At 38.0% G+C, this 24481-nt stretch overlaps 1 protein-coding gene and 1 long non-coding RNA gene across 3 annotated transcripts in view; one reads left to right on the top strand and one right to left on the bottom strand.

Moving 5' to 3' along the window:
- The window catches only part of NVL (nuclear VCP like), a 43387-nt gene extending 19427 nt beyond the window's left edge, over positions 1 to 23960 (top strand). The window contains exons 17-23 of one of the 2 annotated variants that reach the window (XM_037405947.1): positions 490 to 609; positions 2409 to 2508; positions 11605 to 11711; positions 15897 to 15973; positions 17400 to 17488; positions 21941 to 22011; positions 23701 to 23960. In XM_037405947.1, the coding sequence (XP_037261844.1) occupies positions 490 to 609; positions 2409 to 2508; positions 11605 to 11711; positions 15897 to 15973; positions 17400 to 17488; positions 21941 to 22011; positions 23701 to 23745 (609 nt within the window). In that variant the 3' untranslated portion in view covers positions 23746 to 23960. Of the gene's footprint in view, positions 1 to 489; positions 610 to 2408; positions 2509 to 11604; positions 11712 to 15896; positions 15974 to 16893; positions 17076 to 17399; positions 17489 to 21940; positions 22012 to 23700 lie in introns of those variants that run through there. The other variant, XM_037405948.1, reaches the window with a different exon arrangement.
- LOC119156323 lies at positions 12055 to 15890 on the bottom strand. The gene is made up of 2 exons (XR_005107071.1): positions 12950 to 15890; positions 12055 to 12291 (listed from the first exon to the last, which is right to left on the bottom strand). It is a non-coding gene; the product is annotated as an uncharacterized LOC119156323 (long non-coding RNA).
- Positions 23961 to 24481: the final 521 nt, after the last annotated feature.

Raw genomic sequence — 24481 nt, 5'->3', positions numbered from 1 at the left:
GCAACCCCTGCCCCCACAATTCAAAGTGAAATTCTGGTTTACTTTTCCGTTCCCTACTGCCAACCCCCCTGTCTTCAGGCAGCTACTACATGAACTTCAGATGTTCATTGTGTTCAGGTTGCTCACTAGGTTAATTTATGAACAGTTGAAGAACAACAGGGTCCTTAATGGAGATTGTATTCGTTAATTCTCATCAGTGGAATGACGGCAAGTTAGATTTACTCCCCAGAAAGTAAGAATTAATATTAAACACTGAATGTACTGCAGACTGTCAAAAGTGAGCTAATGACAACTACTTGTTGTCTTGTAAATCTTGATCAGTAAGGAAACAGAGATAACAGACTGTTACCAGAAGTGAACTAGTTAGCAGATTGCAGTTCTCCCTTGCAAAGCACCTCAAACAGCGTTTGAAACTGTGATTTTTATTTTTTTTCCAAGCAAATTCTTCATGTCTTACATTATTTCACTGTGATTTGTCATTTGTTTTAGTATGTTGGTGAAAGTGAACGTGCTGTACGTCAGGTATTCCAGCGTGCCAGGAATTCAGCCCCTTGTGTTATATTTTTTGATGAAGTTGATGCTTTGTGCCCTAGGAGGTCTGACCGTGAAGTGAGTCTGTCTTAAAATATTTCCATAAATAATTTCAGTGGCAGATTTTGCGGAATTGTGCTAGCAATAGAAGTACCTGAAAGGTACTATGTTCAGTACCTCCCAAGAAAAACTGTCTGATAGGCTTTCTCATATTTGAGGAAAAACATATTGGTCAAATTTTGTAAAGCTTAATACTTTTTTTTTTTTTTTTTAGAGTGCATATATAGAAAAAATATCCAGAGATTGTGCATTATCCACCAACTACCAACTTGGCTGTGTGAAGCCATAGGAAAAGATAAAGTGCAATTTGATATTATGCTTAATTTATGGCCAAATACTGACACCTGTATACAAGTATAATGCTTGCCTGAAGTATGTATTTATTTGAACAGTGTGACCTGGGTTATGAAAGTATTTGAAGCAGGACCCGTAAGTGGAATGCATTGGACTTCAAAGCTGTTCCACCTGTGAAGTTTTCTATCTTTCTACTCTGTCTTGATTTTTGTTGTTCTTGTTGTTTTGGAACAGGAACTACCTATACCTAGGATTAAGTTCTACATTTGGGGGGCAGTATTAGCACAAATTGTTAGTGTGTTGAAGGGAAAGCTGCTCTGGTTTTTATGCAGAGGAAGTATCTGCTTTGTGATACTGTACTGGTACATGTATGTTGATGGCTGAAAGAAAAGATGCCTTTTTAACAGACAAGTTGAGTACAGTACTGTCCAGATACTGCCATCACTGACTTTAACAGAAGGACCGTTGTAGTTCCAGTTCATAGGAGAGAGGCAGTTTGCCTATCTTTCATAGGAAGTAAAATAGGCAAATACAGAAGACAAGGTATAAATCAGGAACAGTTGATCAATCTGAAAAGTTCCAACTTGACTTTTTGAATGTCCTGAGGTGGCGGTTCCCACAGAGCCATAAAAGAAGGTGTCCAGTCCTAGGCACCACAGCAGGCAGAGATAGTAGCCCAGGAGGGGAAAGAAGTGTACTTTGGCCTCGCTGTTTCGCTTCTGTGGCGGCAGCAGCAGGCAGCAACTTGGTGCCCAGGTGCCTGCCCCTGCTCTGCACGGAGCAGGCTGTGATACTGGTGACAATCCTTGGGATTCGTAATTGAAACTCAGGGGTGTTCGGCGTTTCCGTTGGCTCTTCGAGGCCTATGTGCATTTTCACAGCGTAGTCTAATTATCCATGGGTGGATTAGTATTTTTGTCTGTTTAATATAAAACAGTAAGAACAACATTGTTCAAAATCGTCAAGTAGTTTTACTGCATAACTCTTGTTCTTAAGCTCCTGTACTTTCTCTCTGTCTGTCTCCCCAGCTCTAGAATGAAATTCAGATTAAGCTGCTGATTTTGGTAATAAGATGTCACTACTATGGAGTTAACATTTAACTCTGAGTAGCTCACCTGCTGAAACTGTTGTTTCAGAGGTTTAAAAATTTGAATACCTCCCCGCCTCCAAAGCCTGAATATTGAGAAGTTTTGGGTGCTCTTGTTGAGGTAGATGTGAGAGTGATTAGTATAAATATCTGTATGTGCTTCTTGGAGTCCTTCAGTTTTAATGGGAAAGAAAAGGTTTGCCGCATGTTTAAAATGTTTGGCAAGTGTATAGGTAGCATGAATGTGGGGTAGAAACATGCTAAGAATATGGTAGTAGAAATCCAGAATGCAGCTACATTGCAAGTGTGAAAAGAAAGTTTTCCTTTGGGTAGTATTTCAGGGCAGGGAGCTAGTAGATCTTAGGTTTCTTTTGCTTTGAAATATTCACGTTCCCACTGTTTCCTCAATTTTGTTGACCTATGTTTCCTTTTAAAGTCAGGAGCCAGTGTCCGAGTAGTTAACCAATTACTCACAGAGATGGATGGTCTGGAGAATCGTCAGCAGGTTTTCATTATGGCTGCCACAAACAGACCAGGTAAGGACCCAAAAATCATAAACAAGAGAAATCAGGCATCCTTTGGTTGTCTTCTAATGAAATCATGTGTTCTTACCTATTTGAATTCTATGACTAACATTGTTCTGTACTTAGAACAACAGTGTTTCCTCAAATCCAAATCTTTTCTGATCAATTAGTCTGTTCCACATTCTTGTGACAGGGTGAGGTGAAGCAACCTCTTTAAAATATGTCTTAATTAGCACCTGATACCGTGCTGTAAAATGCTTTGAAAGACCTTTGACTGAATTGGACTTTGGGTTATCTCCTTGGAACACAAAAGAATGAAAGATAACTAAAACATAATTTATATAGACTTTTTGATGCTTAAATTAACTTTCTATCCAAAACAGCCTGACGGTTTTCTGTTCTTTTTAATTTTTTTTTCCCCTTGAGGCATCTGTTTCACATTAAATCATGTTTTCCCATTTGCTAATCTTCTGCTTCCTGGGCTTCGTGTTCCAAACTCATTCCCTCAGCTTGAAGTTATTCTGCTGTTCCCTCTTGTTCTGTCATGCTTTGATATTGACAGCTGTCAGTGCTCCCTTGCTAGCTCTTCCTTTTTTAGTAGATTTTGCAATGCCTACAGCATCTTAATTAATAAGCTGAACACTGACATCTACTTTACAAACGTCATATGTTTTACAACCAACTTTCTGCCTCTTTTGTATTATGGAGAAATCTTGTTTTATACACAGCAAGAAACTTGTCTCTTCCTGGATTTGAACTCCACCTAGATACTGAGAGTTACAAGTGAAGAAATTTGTCGTCAACATAGAAAGAAACATATGCATGGAAATGTTGCACTTCCTTGGTTATGAGCATTTTTCTGAATATTGCAAGTGAAATTAAATACAGAGTTACTAGTCTATCTTGGTAAAACCATGCTGGTATAAGTACCAGGGTTTTTGAAAGATCCTTTGTGCCTAAAGCACGTATTTGGCAAATTACTGCTAATGACAAGACACAGTTAGTTGTTTCATACCTGCCTGTTTTAAGTGTAGGATTTTGATGAGAAATGGCTTAACAGGGAAAAGTAGTAGCATAGCTACTTTGGATTTAAGTTAGAAGATGAGCATGTTAAGATATTTGACAGATTGCTTGGGTCCTACAGATAAAGGAAAATTTGGTCTGAAATCACATAAAATAGGTGACTATGAAGTGGTTTTGGTTTTTTCCAACAGTCAAAAAATTCAAAGATTTTGAGGAAAATTTTCCTGTTTCTTGAAATTTTTGCACCATGACAGACTATCAAGCTTTCTGCATGGTGAAGTATGAGCAGTAGATGCTTAAATCTATATCTGCTTGTAGAAATTCTTTGAATCAAAGTGGGAAGCTTTCCTGGTATGAGCTGGATGATTGTGACCTATCTAATCCAATGTGGAAAAGAGAATAAGGTTATACAATGTAGCACATCTATATATAGATACAGTTGAATGTACCAAGGGTGTTACTACTGGTGTCATCAAGTTGCCTTAGGAAAAAGATCTCCCGCTAAATTAGTTATGCTAGTGCAAGTATTTATATGAAGCAGCCTTATTAGTGTTTCTCAAGGGCTTCGTATCTAATTGCTGATGACAGTAAACTTGTCATGATCTCTGACTGGTAGCTTGCATTGTAAATTCCAACACTTTGAAGTTGAGGAAAGATGCAGCATGACTTCCCGCAGTGCCATCTCAGGCGTACCACAGGTACACGGGGTGAATGCTTTTAGGGCCAGCGTGTGTACAGGGCACTATTCTGAGCTAGTGGCTCCTCTCCTAGAGGCAGCTGAGTGCAAGCAGATCAGTAGCTTTACAAGGGCCAGCTTAGAGTAAACGTTGCTCACATGTTAATATCGAGATATCAATACTTGTGTGCAGCAGGTTTGTCCTAATTCCAAGCTTTGCTGGGTTTAGGTTTACACTGATTCAGCACTTGCTTATGGATCTCGTTTTCATGCATGTATGAAATAGACATCAGTGCAATTGTTAATCCATCCCCTTATAAGCCTTATACTAGATGCAGTTTTACCGTTATGTTGCTATAAAGTACTTCTGTAATGGTTTGGAGATTCTTTTTTTGTTGTTTTTTTGTTGTTGTTGTCACTGTTGCCTTGTTCAGCTGTGGTGGTAGAGGTTCTGTTTTACTATACTGGAATCGTTACTTACAAATGAGGGTTGAACTAATACTTGAGGGAAGCTGGGAAATTTGTAAGGCATGAATTCAAGCAGTGTATTGATGACAACTAGGCAGTGACATTAATGAAAAAAGTGAATTTGAGGTAAAAATGCCAAATGTAAGGAAAATGCAAAGGCAGGGGTAACAAATGTAATCATCAGATTGAATGGTATGAATGTATCTGCAAATTCTGTAAGTGGAAATTAATTGTATCTTGATAAAGGAGTTGTTTTGCCAACACAATAAAATATTTTTTTTCTGAAATATCAGGCAAAGCTTGGCACATCCAGCTTTTGCTAGATGAGGCAGTTACCTATGCACTTGGTCTAGGATGGATCTCTTGCTTCAGAAGGATTTTAGCTCTGTGTGTGAATAGCGACCTGAATAGGTTTAGACTACAAACTTTTGCTGTGATACCTGCCTTTTTCAGTGTGAAGAAACATAGTTTCCAATTGATGCGGCTTTTATCAGAACAGCTTTTACTGAAGTTGTGGTTAAATTGGGGAAACTGATTTTTTTTTTTTTTTTCCTCTGGTGTAGTTTATTCACTGCTTGTGGGCCTTAGGAAGAGGCAACATTCACCAAATTAGATTTTGCTAGTGTGGTCTGGGTACTTTAGAGGAACACACTGCAGGTAGAGAACAGTCAAGTCAATGCCAGTAAAGCACTCTTACTGCCCTGGGAACAAAATGTCCAAGAAAAGACCTGGAGGAGAGCCATACTTTATACTGGCTAGTATATTTAAATGATCCCTGCAAACAATAAAAGTTGTGGCACCTGAAAAGCTCTTTTGCTTGTAAGTCTGACATTTGTCTGAAAGATTTTTCTGTCATAGTTTTGTTTGAATAGAGGTGCTGGGGGGTTGTGTGATATAAATCTAAATAATATATGTGTCTCAGGAGAACTTCCTGAAGTCTTCCACTGGGCTAGTATTGTGAAGTGTGAGAACTCATCTTTTTTTAATCCACATTAGTATAATTTAATGGGAGGGAAAAATTTTTCAAGATGCTTCTTTTTTAGAGCGGTTGCGTGCATGGTAGCTTTTGTGGTTGGTTGCTGGTATTACTCATGACATGTATGTTGTGGGTATTGTAGTCTCAGATACCATCATGCCAAAGGAAGAGTCTACTCTCATAAAAATACTACTATTATAAAAGATAATAGTAGCAGCAGTAGGGTAGCATTGATTCAACCAGTTTTGGCATCAAGGTGTATGTTCCTTGCATGGTTGGTCCAATCAGATGTTGGCACCTGTGACAAGATATTATTGTGAAATGGTGGTGTTTTATATACCCCGTGGCTGAAGACTGCCAAATTCATTTGTTGTAATGAACACTCTAATTCCCGTTTTTGTCAGGAGGGCAGGCACAATAGATGGGTTTCTTTATTTATTGTATATGGTCTGCAAGTGGTAATTCTTTTTATGGCAGTGCTGAAATAAGCCTTTGATCTGTCCTTAAAAGCAGAATGTTTGAATGGTTTTTGTGCTTAATCAGTGACTTTGAAAGTCCTCTGTAGATTTTTCTTGACTGCTGCTAAATTAGCAGGGATGCAGTATTCCCAACTCAATCACTTTCCACCTAAATGGAGAACCAATGTCAAACTTTGAGTGTTTTAAAAGCTTAATGTTCTTCAGACAATGTCACTAAAAACAGAGAGCAAAAAAAGAGGCAGAAATGTCATGTCCTGTTATAATCTTTATGGGTCAGAATAATTATATTCTTTTTCAGTTTACTTCCTTCCCCAAATCCAAGATTAAATACTTGCAAAACCATCAAGCACTACTGTTAACTAAGGTCTGTAATTTCCTGCAGTTTTTTAGTTACCAGTGTGAGTTGCAGTATTGCATACTGCTGCTTTCTGCTCTTTCCTTACCTCCCCAGGCTTTGAACATTTATAAACTTTAGAGAAATGCTGACCAAGGCAGCAGTAGCATTCACCACAGGATCTAAGGAAATGAGGGAAACACTACAAACTGATAGTGATTTAAGCCTGACATAAATGGTGATGATGACTTTGCTTTTATTCATGGTCTTTTGCTTTTTGAATTAATTCTTGCAAAATTCCCCTTCTACTGTTATCTTGGAACATGATCCTAGTTTCAGTGAGTTCTGTTTTTCTTTAGCAAGTTTGTTAGCTTTTTAGAGCTATTCACCTGAACCACATGTTTTGAAACACAGTAAAAAAATAATCTTCAGTCTCTGACAATAGTTAAAGTTTTGGTTTGGGTTTTTTGTTTGTTTTATTTATACCTGTTTATACATGTTGCTGAATTAAAGGCAAGATAAAATCTAAGAAAAGCATCTAATATGTAAGGCACGGAACAATTTCATTCGTGATAACTCTGATTCACACAGACTGTATTTCTGCATTTCACCAGCCCTTGAATGTTACGTATCTTTCACAGTAACTTTAGTAGAGTTAGTTTGTTGTGTAGGAGCTGAGCTGTTAACTGTGGTGTTCATCTGGAGGCTCAGAAGCCCTAAAAGGTTTTCTGAGACTATGTTCCAGAACGTCACAAATGTGAGGACCTGGATCTTGTATATATTTATATAATTTAAAAAGCTGTAGTGAGTATAGGAGAAGTTTGGTAGACTAAGCACAATAGGCGTTGTTGCTGGATGCACTCAACTTTTGTAAACATTGACGACTCTTGTACAGTTGAGATAAGATTAACTGGAAATGAGAGTGAGGCTGACAGATTTTATTATAGGATAATAGAATGTCACATTACGGGAATTCGTACAAAGAAGCTTTCAATATAATTTAATGAAGAGGATAAAATTTTGCAGTAGTTTGGAGAGCAGTGTAGCAAAGTGAAATATTCCATAATAGTCTAGAGGCCAGTGTCTGTTTTAAAAACAAAACAAGGAGTGGATATGCTCTGTTGTCATATGTAATTTTGCCATATTATTTGGAAAACGGTACTGCTGTCTTCTAACAACACACTCAACACCATTGACTACATCGGAAAACCAAGGCAGAAGAATTTTAACCAAACATTTATCTTAATAGAAGTATATTGTCTCTGTGAGAGAGCTGCTTGGAAAAGAAGTGCTGTGTGTTACCATGTTTCCAAGTTTCACTTTCAAACTTGAGGGATAATAATAGGCTTTGAAAGAGATATCTATGGTAACTATCATAATTTCATTAAAATGTTAAATGTATCTAAAATTATTTGACTCTGTTTAGATGAGTTTTGAGGTAATGGATATGGAGAGAACATTGTATTTGATGTATCAAATTGGAATATTTTGAAATTCCTAAAAGGGGAGCATTATTAATTCTTTTAAAGAGCTATGAAGTGTATCGAGTGAGTGAGTGTTGTGGTTCAACCCCAGCTGGCAATTAAGTACCACGCAGCCACTTGCTCACTGCCTGCCCCCAGTGGGATGGGTAGGAGAATGAGAAAAAGGTAAAACCTGGGGGCTGAGATAAGAACAGTTTAATAATTGAAATAAAGTAAAATATAATACTACTGATAATAATAATAATAGTAATGAAAAGGGAGTCAACAGAGAAATAAAACTCAAGGGGGAGGGGCAGGGAAAACAAAGCAGGTGGTGCACAGTGCAATTGCTCACCACTTGCTGATCGATGCCCCAGCCAGTCCCCGAGCAGTGATTTGTTCCTCACCCCTGCCCCGGCCAACTCCCCCCAGTTTATACACTGAGCATGATGTCATATGGTATGGAATATCCCTCTGCCCAGTTTTTGGGTCAACTGTCCTGCTCTGTCCCCTCCCAGCTTCTTGTGCCCCTCCAGCCTTATCACTGGCAGGGCATGAACTGAAAAGTTCTTGACTTAGTATAAACACTGTTTAGCAACAATTAAAAACAGTGTGTTGTCAGTATCGTTCTCATACTAAATCCAAAACACAGCACTGTTCCAGCTACTAGGAAGAACATTAACTGTATTCCAGCCAAAACCAGGGCAATGAGTTTGACCAATGAGTAAATACTCATTTTCTGTGTTGTGACTTGAATTTTCAAGAACTTTGGGCCCAGCTTTAAACCAGCAGAGTGAAGTGACTCGTAAGGAGACAGTGAGCATAGACCTGTGTTTTATACTTTGGTGTGGTCCTCTCATTGTAAACCACCATTACTGCTGTTGATTAAGTATGAGTTGTGGTAACTCTGAATGCAGGCAGTGTGATCATTTGCATACAAATGGATGAATGCATCTTTAGACCATATTGCTAACTTCTTACCGTTGGATGAAATAGCGTGGGAAGTGCCCTGTTCTCAGCATGCAAAATGGAAACAGTATTTCCCATATCAGGTTTAGTATTTTTAAAGAGCCTTTGAAACTTTAGGATGGGGAAGTATCAAGTACTTGGCGCTGTAACACAATCACTATGGAGTGTGTTTGTTTTGATACTTGTAACTGATCTATTGAGCAAACTTTGTCATCTAAGCTTAATAATGTGGCAAGACTTCCATCCACAGAAACCCAAAAACAGGAAAGTGCACTTGTGCCAAAAGTAAGATAAAGTATCATATAGCAGTGTGAACAGACATATAAGAAAGATGTCTGGGCCTGCCATGGCAGGGATTCTGTTTAACACTTCTTTCATCTGGTCTGGATTAAATTAATGCATCAAGTTCTTTTTTTCTCAATCTTCTCATTGCATTTGCAACAGCAGATTTTTGCCTACATAGGCACCACTGTCCACAACCACTGTATCTTGCAGAGGAAAGAATTGCTTTTGTCCAAGAAAAAGATAGTGGAGCAATTTTTAATGTCTGCATGTCATTCTGCTTTTTGTAGGCGAGAGAGTAACTTGAACAAAACCATGCGCATCTTCACAACGTCATCTTGATTCACTTTTTGGTAGGGTCAGGTAGCTGGAGTCTTGACAGAGTTAAGCAAACTTTTTTCATTTGCAAAGAAGGAATAGCTGTGCTTCCATGCTACTGTTTTGGGATTTGGGTGGTGTTTCTTTTTTTAAAATGTTGGTACAGTAAATATTAGCAGCTTAACTTTTCCCAGTTCATCACCTTTCATATACATCAATGCATGTAGTTTTTTAGCTACATTTTGTCAAGAGGATGTTATGGGTCTTGGAAGCTTCATTTAGAGTCCTTGATAACTGCCACCATAAGACTTAGGTGTGCCTTTCAACTGTTACTTTTGGATAAGGTTCTTGCAATAGCTACCTACCACATCTAAATAACTTAAGAAACTTTTTAAAAGTCTGTTATTCTAAAAGTACAGTTTTCTTTGTGTCTTCTGTGGGTGCTTTTGTGACTTTGTTATCCTGCATATTACAGTAATATGAACATCTTAGAGTCATTTAGGTTAGCAACGACCTTTAAGATCATGAAGTCCAACCGTCAACCTGGCACTGCCAAGTCCATCACTAAACCATGTCCGCAAGTGCCACATCTACACTATGTCCAGGGATGGTGACTCAGGAATTGCTTAGTGAAATAGAGCAAGTAGTACTGTCATCGGTTTTGGTAGATGGGGAAATGAGGCATCAAGAAGCATTTAGAAACATCATCCAGCAGTTTGTGCTGCAATACAAGATGGGAATTGAGGCCTTTCCCAGGTTTGTGTATCTTGTTGTACCATAGTCCTTAATATTTATATCCCGACTTACTGTTTGTGGAAGGTCAGTATTGAAACCTGTGGTGCTAAAAGGCTGCTAGACATTTCTATTACATTCAAGCTTTAAATGGTTTTCTAGAAATGTGATGATTTTTTGTTTTTTTTACTTCTTCACACATAGTGACATTTGAAGTCTGTAGTTCTTCCTGATGAAGAAATTCTGTACTTTGCAGCTCTATTTTGTGTTTTCATGCGTTTCCTATTTCACCATTTAGAGAATTAATATGTAGTAGAAATGCAAATGACTAGTAATATTAAGGTTACATATGGATGCTTATGACTGACCCTGTGTACTTGTTATTCTTAAATTATCACTGTGCCTTTCGGGCAGATTGGCAGGGTTAATATGGGTAGAGGTCCTTCTAACAGAACAAACTGGAAGCATTTTTTCCCCTTGTTATGAGTTCATGCGGAATCCTCCACTTGACCATGCTACTAGGTACGTGTGTTGGGTCTGGCCGAGCCCCACAGCAGCCCTCGTAGTGTTGTGCTTGTATTGGTAGTAGAAAGCTGGTGATGACACACCAGTGTTTTAACTACTGCTGAGCAGTGCCCCACAGCATCAGGGCTGCCTCTCCGACCTCTCCCCCCCCATCAGTAGGCTGGGGGTGGGTAAGACCTTGGAAGGGGGCAGCCAGGGCAGCTGACCCAAACTGACCAAAGGGATATTCCATACCATATGACTCTGCTCAGATGAAAAAGCTAAGAGAAGGAGGAGGAAGGGGAGGCATTCGTTATTTATGTTATTTGTCTTCCGGAGCAACCACTATATGTACTGAAGCCCCACTTCCCAGGAAGCGGCCAAATGTCGCCTGCTGATGGGAAGTAGAGAATAATATCTTTTGTTTTCCTTCGCTTCCGCGTGCATGACTTTTGCTGTTTATTTATTAAACTGCCTTTATCTTGACTCACAAGGGTTTTTTCCATCTTATTTTCTCCTGCCCTGTTCTGCTGAGAAGGGGAGTGATAGAATGGCTGGTGGCACCTGGTGTCCAGCCAAGGTCAACCCAGCACAGTAACAGAGGAAAAAATGGTCTAGCACTGTATTGCCAAAGATCGAGTTGTCTTCATTTGTGAAGAGGCGAGACGGGTATTGATGAGGCAGCTTAGCTGTACTGGGTAATAGAGGCTGCTGCTTGACCGAGATGAAACAATTTCAGTCAGCTATTTTAATGCTCAGACCTTCACATTGTGGCAGAAATGCTTCTTTGAATCTTGGTATAAGTATGCATGTATTCCTTCTCATGTGTACACTTTCCTAAGGGTGTACCTCATAAAAGGATAACTTTTTTTTCTCTTCCTAAGATATAATCGACCCAGCTATCCTGCGTCCTGGTAGACTGGATAAAACACTCTATGTGGGTTTGCCACCACCTGAAGATCGACTTGCTATTTTAAAGACCATCACCAAAGTGAGTATTTGGAAATAAATCCGTATCTTGAAGCTTGGTGGAATGATTTAAGACAAATTAAATTTTAAAGAGAATTGCAGGATCCTGAATCATTAAACACTTTCAGATATTACATGAGGTCATAAAAATAAACCGTCAGCCACATCTGCTGTTAAATTTTCTGTGAGACTGCAAGGGCTTGATAAATCCTGAGGAAAGCAAACCTGTTAAACATAAAAGCTGCTGCCTTTATAGTCACAGTTTGAACAGATTTAATTGAAAGATTCCTATCTGTGTGAGTAATGGGTCTAGAAGTGTTTTGTAAGCCTTTGGGGGGAGGGGGTGATCCACACATTCATGAGAATGATTTGCAAGCTCCAGCTGTATTTGCTCAACAGTAATTGTGACACTTAATTGCCTTTAGGATTAAAGGAATCTTGTGATGATATAGGCTGTAGGTCAAAGTAAATGTAAAAATGTAAAATACTGGCCTTCATGGGTCCTCCATGTGGTTAATTGGCACACTCCGCCACTTCAGAGATTTGGGTTATAGAAATCCACTTGAGTATTTCTCCAAGTATGGTACAGCAGTAGTCAAGGCCTTAAAAAAAGATCATACAAGGCATTATGAATTACTCAGATGTTTCCTACTTTTTCCAGTAGATCAATGTTGATTGTTAAGAGCAAGTGTTCTACCAGAATATTTTTTTGAGCTGCTAAGGAGACAACCTCTTCACTGTAGAGAAAAGAGCACCGTGTTATGAAAAGTGTGGTAAAAATTACTTAGCAAACTTGTTAAAAAAGATAATTCTGACTTGCGTAAGCATAAAGTCGTGGTGTAGGCAATAGTTAATCCCATAGGGGAATTCAGAAAGTGAGAACTCATTCAAGCATGTTCGTTCCTGCCAAAACGATTGTTCAAAAGTCAGATTCTCATTACTAATTCAGGATGTTAGACTTCCCTTCATTTGTTCTGTGCATTACTTCATGGAAGGGAAGAAAATAAGTATGCCTCCATCTGCTATTAGCAGTATATCGGTTTACTATTGCTAAGTTTTATAAATTTTTTCAGTTAAAACTTTTTACAACACTGTTCTTAAAGATGGTTGCCTTCTAAAAGACCTAGAGGGAATTTGTGTGTAACATCCGTGAATCATTTTTCAAATGTACTTTAAGGAATTATGTTTTTTATTTTACCAACTTTAAGATAACTCAAAGTGTTCTTTAAAAATTGGGCTTATATGATTGTGCTGACTTACACAAGCAATCTTGTTCTTCTGGAGGAAGTGGGTAGTGAGGATCAGTCACTAGGCTGCCTAAACACAGTAGAAGGATTCTGGTACAGGGTTCCCATCTGGCCTGGTTTTCAACATACAGGTGTTGAGTCTTGCTCTCCCAAATTTTTCTTGGAGAACCTCTGGAGATTTGTAACTGTCTGAAGTGCTCTTGCTGGAATTAGTGGTTTAGGAAAATAGTGCAGCAGAGCTTAGTGCAAGACTTCATGGGAGGGGAAGGTGGTATTAAAACTGATTTCTCTCACTCGGTCACAGTTTTCACTTGCTCACACTGTCACAGCCATGTATGAGTCACTAAGATGCACGTATCCAGGTGGCAGGGCCAGGATCACTTGTGTGCAACACCGAGGATAAGGAACGCAGTGTTGAGTCTTCATCTTTTGGCCTCTGCTTGATCGGCAATGACAGACTGGTGGTTAGAAGTGTTTTCTAGATTGCCTTTAAGAATCAGACCGTTCAAAATCGTGCTTACTTCAGCTGCCATCAGTCTGGGGCGAGGTTGCTGAAAAGTGTCTTTGCTCCCTCCTTCTGGGAATTTTTGTGGCTACAGTCTGTCTTCCTGTTGGGATAACACCAAGAGGAGTGGCACATGAGATGTGGTCACCTTGTCATTACCCTGTTGTCAGAGCATATTTGTTTTCTGCTGACAAACCATCTTTGCTGTGGCCTTACTCGATTGTGGGCCGCCTTGTGATACAAGCAGTGTGTTGCAAAGTGTTTACCAGCTTGCTTCCTGTGGATCCTGTCTTTCGTTATCAGGCCCTGTTATTTTTGGCATGCCAGGTACTTCCATGTGTACTTACTTCATACTAGTCTTGATATTTTTGATATAAATCTTCGTAGTGAACGAGGTGCTAAGTCTTTAATGGAGGTTGGTTTTTTCTCAGCTATTAATTAAGTGGCTAGCAGAAATGAGATATGAACGCTCTCTGAATTAGTCTTTTCCTTGAGCACTTCCGTGTTCATTCCATGAGGCTGGTGCTGTTCTTACTTTACTACTGCAGTTACCGGAGTTCTTGTAAAGCTAGGCAAATACTTGTATTTCTAGCATTAAGAACAAGAAATAGGTGGTTATTTTCTTTAAAAATGTAGAGGAGTACTCTGCAAGAAGAACATGGAATATGGAGAGAAGAAAATGTGTAAAATTAATTGAAATACCTTAGGTTTTGTTTATTTCATCCATGCATTCTAGGTAGAGAAATTTGAAAAATCTGAGTACAGGAGCACTTGCTTAAATTTATGTGCTCAGGGCTAGATAAAGCAAAATGTTTGGTGCTGATGTGAGTATCTTCTGGGTGATGGTATGCATTCCCCGAAATCCCTGCACGGGATGTGGAAGCTGAGAATCATTGCTGAGGGAAAACATGGATGCTTACAAAGGCAGCATGAGGAGCTGAAAAGGAAGTTAAGGCAAGGAATAGTTTGAAAGGAAGACAAACAGCCTAATGTAGGTTGAAGCTTTGTTGTGAAAGTTTTATTTCAGTTAACTTGTAGAAATCAGTCATTTTCAAATTGCATATTAATTATGCAAGAGAAACATGTCTTCACAGGTTTAAGTTACTAGTGTACTTACATTCTTGCAAGCTGTATCAAGCTTCTCTGGTGCACTTACTGCTGAGCTTGTCTCCAGAGCAGGCAGATCAAACGACGGACAAAACACCCACCGTTATGTTGCTACTCAAAAGATCTGGTTTTAGCAGAGAAACTATCTCTCTGGCTTACAGTCTGGTACAACAGTTACTAAAGTATCCCATATGAAATTGTATGAGGCTTCCTTGTTTCCAGGTTAAAGTCTCCTTTCAAGATGTTTCAAAATCAGGCTGTTCCTTTGGCATTTTGTTGTTTTGGTTTGGGTCTAGTTTCCTTTTTCTAACTGGTATTCTAGCAATGATTCATTCAAGATTGTACCCTTACTCCGCCTAGTCCATGATTATTCTACTGTCTGTTAAGTATTCAAGGTTTTTAACTTGCTGGTTACTATACATTTTATTTCTCTTGAAGATATTGTAGATATGTGGTATATTAGTTCACCTGAAGAAGTTGGAAAAGAATTGTATGAATTTCTGCATTTCTGTCCATTGAGTTTCTGCCAGAAACTCATCAAAAATGTATCAAAAAGTGTCCTTTCCTGTCTAAACTCAGGTTTTGTTTCATACTATAAACATCTAGAATCTGTGTACTACTGTGATGCTACTTTATTGTTGCCTAAGGGTAATAGGGAGATTTCCACGTTTACAGTGTTTGAAAATTCTGTTGGCTAGTTTCAAATATAATTTATAATGTCGTTGAATATTTTTTGCTGTTGGAAATGCAAAAATAATCCCACTGGTGGGACCTTTGTGGGGGAAACAAAAATATGGAAGAGTAGTATCAAAAAGTCCACAGGAATTTCTACAGTATGTGTAAACTTTTATGAAATCTAGAATGGAAAACTTAAGTTTCAAAATGTACATCTAGAACCTAAAAGGTATACAATTAACTCAGTCTTAAAGGTGATAAGAATAAATCTACATGCTTATTGCTTAGCTATTTGATTTCAACACGGGTAAAACTAAAGGAAGTTCAGCTGAACAATGCTGTTGATATAACCAGCTACTTAAGGCATGTCCACGTATGGAACATTCAGTGTTGCATTGCCCTGTGACAGGCTGGCTGTCATTTTCTTAGAGACAATCTAATCTGTTTGTGCCTAAGTTAAAATTTAGCATTACTTATTTCCTAACTACATGTTTCTAAGGTTGATTGTCCTTTTTCTCAGTTTGAGATTAAAATTGTTAGTATTTGTGGATATTTCAGGGAATTTGTCAGACCCCTATATGATTCCTGATTGATGAAACAATAACTTTGGGGATTGCATGTGTTTAAAAGAAGTTTTCTTATCTTCTTCTTTATATTCTCTCAACTCCTTTAGGATGGTACCCGGCCTCCACTGGATATTGATGTAAACCTCAAAGAAATTGCTTACAGTCAACATTGTGATTGTTATACGTGAGTGGTTTCTGGTTTTGACCTTAGTATTTAATGTGCAGTGCCAACAGTCTTCTGATGCATGATAACGTGTGCTGTATTGTTGTTACTAAGAGGATCTCTTGACTTTCAGGGTTTATATGCCTTTTCACTTACACTATTTGTCTTGTGTGCTTTTTTCAAGGAGTCGATAGGAAGGTATGCACGCTAGTCTTTTTTTCATCTGGAAGAGTCTTCTTCGTGTTGTAATTACAGATCAGTAGAGACCTCTTGGTTTTCCTTGGTTTTGTTTTGTAATTCTTGCATAATCTGAGGATAAAAGAGCCCTCTAAATTGTGGACCCATATACAATGATGATGAAAGCAAATTGGTTAAACAACCATAACAAACTTGTTCTGTCACACAGTTGAAAGCAATGTGTTTGACAAAGTAATGAGAGCCTAGTTTGACTTGTGCTTTGGGAATAACAAGGTGTGGGGGTTTTTTAGGAAAGCTTGATAGCCATGTCTGTCAGAATAATTTTCAGTTGCATTCTACAAAACTTCAAACAGCTTTAATCTATTAAATGATAGTTAAATGATTTTCTGGAGTTCATAAAAGATAAGGTTTATGACATGCTGTTTGGCACAATATTGCGTTTGAATCTTAGAAATGGAGGCTGTCCCCAGTAGTGATTTTTAGTTTGTCATTTTTTCATACTTGGGAAAGATGGGTACTTTTCTTTGCCCCTTTCACTCACTGTCTTGATTTTGTGGTGCATGTGTTTTTTGGGTTTTGTTTTGTTTCTGGTTTTTTGTTGTGTTTGGATTTGTATTTTGGGGTTTGTTTGTTGGTTTGGTTTGGGTTTTTTTTTTTTACATACAGCAGTACCCTTAGCAGCCCGAAATGAAGCATGGGGAGTTAATTGTGAAATTTTTCTTTGGTTCAATGACTTGCACCAGTTTAAAGGCTTGTGAAAAGTTCAAGAGCTGGAAACAGGTATTTAGAAAGACAGATGTGACCATTTTTTGTGGATACTGTTATTTTAAGAGCATGTCGACTGTTGATGCAACTTTGAGCAAGGCAACTCCCTTTTCTAGTAACAGGTGATTTGATTTTAATCTTTCATGCAACTTAAAAAAAATAAAATTACTATGTTCTCATGAAGTGGCAGAATATTAATCCTTTGGCATTTTTAAGGATGCTAGGTATGGGTTTTGCCTCTTCCCTTGCTTCTCATTTATTTCATCTTAATCTGTGGCTAAGATCTGGAAGATGTCACTCCATAATGAAGGTTGCAGCACTGGGTAGTCCTTGGACCTTTTTCCAATGTTCTTAAGATGATTTTTTACAACAGCACAACTACTCTTAGTGTCATTTGATTTGTAGTGTCTTACCTTTCTATATGCCATCAGCAAAACATGAGAGAAATTTATCCTAAAATAACCTATTCTGTTTGTATCCGTAGAGGGGCAGACCTTTCTGCTCTAGTGCGAGAGGCTTCGATTTGTGCCTTGAGACAGGAAATGGCACAGCAGAATACTCAAAGCAAGAAAGGTAAGAAAGCTTTACAAAAATGTTAACAGTGAGAATGTCCATATATTTCTATGTTCATATAAATGAAATATAAAGTATTTAAGGTAGTTCAAGCCAAGCATAAAGGTGTGCATGCTTTACATAAATGTTTGACTTCTGAGCCAAATAAAATTTAAGTCAGATTTGTTTCAAGAACACATAAGCATCTTTGAAGTAGATGTAGGGGAGAGTACAGGAAAACATTATGCTAGAGGTTCAGCATAGAATTTTTTTCTAAAAGAATTGAACCTTGTAACCTTAAAGGAAAGTTTATGTTAAATGGTAGTACAAACTGACAATTTAGATACTAGACTGAATAAGTCTCTGCCAAATTTCCACATCACGGTCGAGGACTAATTGTACTACTTACAACTGTACTCAAACCTGCAATTAACTGCACACATACTGATCACGTACCTTTAGCACGCAATTGTGTTGTGTAACTGAATACATGCATCTAGTAGTAACGGCGCTACGAAAATGTGAGTACCACTTTTTTGATCTTTGGTGTTTAGCTCATCAATGGCTCTTGCCAGGACTTTTAACAGGGAGCTATAAATTATTTAAAGTACAATGCCTAACCTTTCAATCTCTTCTGCACTTTTGTTTTCAGTTGTGTTTTTCTGGTTTTAGTTATTAGTTTTTCTGTGCAGATAGGAAAATATAATTGGAAATTGAAACTCTTTTATATAAAACGTCTGTGTATCTAGATTTTTTCCAGTAATTTTTTTGTTATTTACCCTGAAGTCAAAACACAAAGCTAAGATGGAATTGGGACTTTTCAGATTATGACCTTGGAAGCACGCTGGAATTTTAATGGCTTTGAATCATTCTTTTTGATCTAGTACACATCCAGTCTTACCTGGTTTTTAATACTAGGTTAACAGAGGAGAATGTATTTCTTGTGTTGAGGGAACTAGCATGTTCACTTACGGTGGAACGTGGCAGAAACAAACTACAAAAATGTTCAGTTTGACTCAAGTTACCCATTTTGCTTGCTGTAGATGGAAAAAGCTCTTGATTTGAGATGGAAATTTCTGAATTTATCCTGTTTGGTTTTGTAATCATCCAGAATAAAGCAGGCTTTATTTCAGAGATGTTCATCACTTTAATTCAGCCTTTGCATTTAGGATTGCAGCCTGAGCACTTAATGTATGGACAGGTTGGCAGCCAGCAGGTCCATAATACATGCATAGGTTGATCTGCCTGTTTATAGCAGCTACTTGTTTGAGATGTCCCTGGGTTTGGGTTTCCAAGACGTCAGCCCTGGCTGCTATGAAAGTGTGTGAGGTGGCTTCTGATGTGAGACCTTGTTCTTCTGTGTGTACGCAGGCTGGGGAGCATCTTCCTTTAGTTGTTACCAAAGACATGCACGACTGACTCCCTTCCCATACTCTTTAAGTGACTGTAGAGGGGTGCTGTGTCCCCTCATCAGTCAGTAGGTTGGAGCCACTGGGCTGAGACCAGCGCAGTTAATTCCATAGGAAACTGTTGCAACTTCCTTATTATACCTGATATTTCCCCTCTGGAGTAAATTCAGGGCTAGGGGGTTTTCTTAACACGTGGCAGTGGTTTGCTTGAAGGGACTTTTTTATAGTGAAATGGAAAGGGATACTTTTTGTGATATTTCTCTACTTTCAACTTGAACAGCCCTAGGAGAGCTGATAATGTTAGTCACTGTAGGCTGGGAGTTGCTAGATACTGTAACTTGTCTGGGGGAAGAAGGGGGGAATTCTAACAATGATAGGGCAGAGTTTTAGTTCTGTGGTGTTCCCCATCATTGGCCCAGCATTTGACTTCCCAGTAGAGTTCAATATCCCATGCAAACTTGGAGTTTCCACTTTTGGCTCCACCCATGAGGATGCTGCATAAAACCGGTTTCAGCATCAATGCCAGAGGAAGACCCTACTGCTGCCTGTTCCCTATCCTGAAAAGTGACCATTAAGCCTTAAGCTTTATTTCATATACTTTAATCAGCTTTCAGTCCACTGAACAATCTTTCCTATAATTCTCTGGGGTTTACCAGTCCTCTGGTGGCTGTAACAAGTTACATGATGCAGTTCTGTAGACAAGTTCCTTTAAAACCTTTGGGTGAACACTATCTGGTCCTGGTGACTTACTGTTAACGTCCTAACTGACCTATTGTAATTTAATATTTTATATTTATTTCAAATAGATCTAGTTACAAAGGATGTATAGGGCATGAGAATCTCTTGATACTTTCAGCTGCAAAGACAAACACAGAGAATTCCCTGACCTTCTAAACTATGGCCTTATCCCAGATGTCCCTTGTTGTCTTTTAAAAAAACATATACAAAAAGTGACTCCATATCACCTGCATCATCTATAAAGCTGACCTTAAGCAAAGAGTTTGAGACTCCCTATAGCAAGTGTAGTTTAACAAGTGAGATTTTAATTAAAAGTTTTGTATGTCTGCTGTTGAATTTGAAAAGCAAGATCTGGTCCTTGTTTGATACTTTCAAATTAATAGTAAAGAGAACCAGCCATCCTTCACTCATCTATGTAAATAGAAAATCTCATATTTGGTGTTTTAAGTACTTAGTCTTATTTTGAAAAGATTATACCTGATGATATACTTAATCATTAATCTATCAATACTAATTGTTTTAAACAATAAAATATTCATTCCTACTTATTCTGACTAAATGGTTTTGTCTTCAGAAATCAAGGCAGACTGTGTTAGTACAAGTAGCCACGGTATAGATTGACAGCTAAATTATCCACAGGAGGAAGCATTGTGCCCACTTTTATCATGCAGTAAGCGTGAAGCAGCCTTGACTTCCAATGAGATTTATGACTTCCAATGAGAGTTAAACTACTAACAGTAGGTAGAAGTGCACTTATACTTAGCCATAGCTAATACTCTTGCATTAGCATCATACTTTTTCACCTTTACTTTTTCTGATAACCATGTCCTCAATAATACTGATCTTCCTAGTTGATGAATGCTGGTTTCTCCTTTCCCTTTCCTCTCTCCCTATAGCTCTGAGGCTATATACTGTTTCAGAATTTGATTTAAAAGTTAACAGTAAACAAAAGGGAAAGCAAAATTCTCATAGCTTCATTTTGTGGTGTTTTGATGACTCAAAGTAATTTGGCTCCTGTGAAAGACATTTCTTAATATAAGTAGTGTTTCCTTGGGGAAATAAGTTAAAATGCTGATGTTTTAGTTTTAAATCTTCATTTATATTGGTATAACTTAATGTGCTAATGAGAATCTTATATAAGAGCTTCAGAGAACTGACATATAGAACCTTGCTGCTCTTTGTTTAGTTCAGTAAAACTTGACCTTTACTTTTAAAGCAAGTATTCTACAATTATGACTACTTGCTGTAATGCTTTAAGTTAGTGCCTTCCATCTGCTGCATAGTTTTTTGCTGTATCAGCAGAAGATTTTTGTTAAACTGAGACATCAGATATATTAATGAGGAATCTTTAACAGTTTTTTCCATGTTGGCACATCCCATTTCACATCACAAAAATGTTTGCAAAGGTAGCAGTACATACCTGTGGAAGTAAAAAGTGTCTTAATGAAATACATTAACAATGTACCAAACAGATTCTAAAGACATACTTTACATACCTCTGTCATCTGATACCTGTGCATACTGTTAGCATTGTAATGCATCTGTATAGTAGTGGTATCTTGGGATTCTTAAGTCTAGATAAAATAAGGCACTTGCTTGTGAAAGCAGATGAAACCATGATTTCTTTTACATTTTAGCAAACTAAAAAAAAAACCAACCCTCTTCAAAAGGTTATGATTAGGAATAATTACTGTGGATAGCTGCATTGAGGTCAAGGGCAATTTGCATAAACTTAAACACAGGAGGCTGTAAAAATAAAAGCTTTCAGCACTTCTGGGTAACGCCAGATGAGGCAATGATATGAAGTCAATGGTTTAGGAGTTGAGCATCCTGTAGAATTAGAATGATAACAAAAAGTTTTCTAGGTGCTTACTAAATAAGACCCTGTAGGGATGCTTAATATTAAATACATATAGAAAAAAAAGCCCAGAACTGGAGGCAGCAGAATTCAAGGCATTCACTTCCAGAAGGGTTAAAGGACTTTAATTCTAACTTTGGCTTACATCAAATCCAGTTAATTCAGCATCTTTGAGAATTTCATTCTCAATCTGCAGATAGAAATAATAATACCTAAAATACCTTTCTGAAACAAGTGAGTATTCTTTGGCGTAAAGTACAAGAGATAGAGGGATTAAGATCTTGTCTAAAATCAAAGACAGGAAGCTACATAAAATATGAGTTCAGGTGTTCATAACTACTGAATTAGATGTCATCCAGCTGACTAGCATGTGCAGTTAGGCTTCATGAACGCTGCCTTCAAGTGCAACAGTTACGTGATTGTTACTTGCCTGCAATTTTAGCAATTTATTTTGCTTTTTCCTTTAAGGAGAAATCAAGATTTCCCGTAAACACTTTGAAGATGCTTTTAGGAAAGTGAAATCTTCAGTATCCAAAAAGGTAAGACAAGCTTCAAGTATGTAAGGCTTATTACTCCCCTGGAAAGGATAATATCTTTGTGCTGGAGACTGGTGGGAATAGTTAAGCTTGCAGTGTACTTGCACATATTTCAAATTGACAGTACCTGTCTCTGCATTAAACAAGCCTGATGTGTGGTTGGTTTGTTGGTGGGTGGTTTGTTTTTTTTTTCCACTAGCTCAGAAATTAAAGTCTCCCTTCTCAGCTGCAGATGATGCATTGCATGTAGATTTATTACCATGCTATCAAGGTTATCTTTTAGTATGGCACCTTGGATTTCTCATTGACATTCCCAGGTTAGTTATTGAGCTGGCCCCAGCCTCTTAGGTCTTTGGAATTTTAAGTTAGAAGTAAGGCCTTTAGAGTGCACCCACCCAGAGATGGATGTGACAACCAGAGATTTCTCTTCAACCATTTCTGTTAATATGCCAGAGACATGATTTTGAGATGGGACATAAAACACACTTATCTAGGCTGTTGCTTATCAGTCTTATTATTTGCATTTGTCAAGGAAGTTTGTTTTAAAGGTTTCCTTATGACCTGTTCTTTTTAATGACTGAAAGGAAAACTGTTTAATAATCTTAATTACCATAATTGAGAAGTTAACTGTTTAACTATTTCCTTTCATTACTATTGTATGTTGATGGTCAGTGACCTTTTCTGAAATTTAAGAGTGATCTTTGGCTCCAAGATGCTTTAAAGGTGGTGCTGGTTGTCATTTCCTTCTCCTTTTGCTAATCACTAAGCAAAGTATTCAGAAGCAACAGCAATAAAAACTTAAAACATCTCCTCTAACATAGCAATCACTGGTAAAAATCAACCAGAAATATCATTCTGCATCTGAGAGGCAGCTTAAATATCACATCTCAGAGCCCTCTTTCAGTTATATCAGTCTGAAGAATTGGCAGTTAGGTATTTTGAACTATCTTTTGGAGTACAAGATAATAATCTCCCATTTCCAGATGCTACTTCCTATCTGCTAAATTAAATCTGACAAAAATTCTCTATACACCTTCCTGTGGATACCAGAAACAAACAAACAAAAAAAGCTGCATCTCACTTGAGTTTGTCCTTCTAACTTTTCCCTGCCATGCACATCTGCTGTTTCATTAACTTGTTTTTGATTTAATTTGGTTGACTTGAGACAAACCAAAGTAAGTTGCTGTTAAGGCTGTGGATAGGTATCACCTTTGGAAGCCAGTTACTTCAGCAGAAGTTAACATCTCATAAGTATTCTCTTCCTCAAAACTGTCTTTCTGAATGACTAGTGAAAAGAATTAAGGAATAGTTAAGTTAGACTAGCAAAAGAAGATATTCTCTTTTCATTTTGGCAGAACTAGATGGGGGAGTAAAGTGTCAGTTCAGCAGCTCTCCTGGTAAAGAGGGCAGTACTACTTAGTGAAGCTGTAATCCAAACCTAGCATGGCAATAGTAAGAACTCTGGCAAAGGTTTCTGTTGATTAGGTATCCTTGGTGCTGGAGAACTTCATTTACGAACCAGGGTAGTGGGGTTTTGCCATATTGAAGTTCTTATTTGTAAATGTTTGACAATACAGCTAGTGGCCGATACAGCTGGTTTGTTTCACTTTGTTAATAATACATATAAAGTCACTTTTATACTTTGCATGATTTTAACCATTCTGAAGTATTTTTTCCTCTTGGCACTGCTAGGATCAAATAATGTATGAAGAACTGCATCAGTCACTGTGCAGGTGATACACTTGGACAATTCCCAAAAGAGACTTACTCTGCATTGGTGGAACGTTTTGTAATATCTGTGCCTGATTTCAAGAGACAGGTTGGAAAGAAGCCATACCAAAGTCTTTCAACTTTTTAAACTGTACCTGAAAAAAAGGTCATCATAACCTACTGCTCTAAACCATCCTTAAGTTAACAATTTCCTAAATAAAAGATACAACACTTCCTGCTTATCACCACTTACATTTTTTACATAAATGCTTTCAGTGCTAAAGAGCCCATACCTTTCTGACATATTTGGTACCCTTGGAGGCAGAGAGGCTTACCCTTCAGAGTGTCTACACTGCTGAAATAGCCATTTTCATTTATGGGTGAAGACAGCTATGTTTTCAAGAACGAGGACACTGACAGAATCCCTGGGAGAACAAAGCTGTGAAAGCAGGCTGCGGAAGTGCTGCACTGTATGTTACCATACCCTTACTCATGCCTTTTCCAAATATAGTAACACATTATGATTGTGCCAGCACAGGTTCTCAGAGCTTCTAACAGCTTCCCTTCACCTTATCAAAGGAAATTATCCACAGATGGCAGGCTGTCTCGAAGTTATCTACAAGAGAGTAAAGTTTGGAAATCTGAGAAGTACTGTGATACTATGATTTAACAGCCACCTAAGAAACACTGGAAGCCACCTATTACATAACTCTTAGTTTTTTTAATGGACAAATCTGCAACAAGAAGAAGTTCTGTTACAGAT

This window comes from Falco rusticolus, chromosome 12, assembly GCF_015220075.1.
Source record: "Falco rusticolus isolate bFalRus1 chromosome 12, bFalRus1.pri, whole genome shotgun sequence".
Classification (NCBI taxonomy): Eukaryota; Metazoa; Chordata; class Aves; order Falconiformes; family Falconidae; genus Falco; species Falco rusticolus.
Note: the sequence above shows the minus strand (reverse complement) of the source record. Positions and strands in the feature narration are given on the sequence as shown.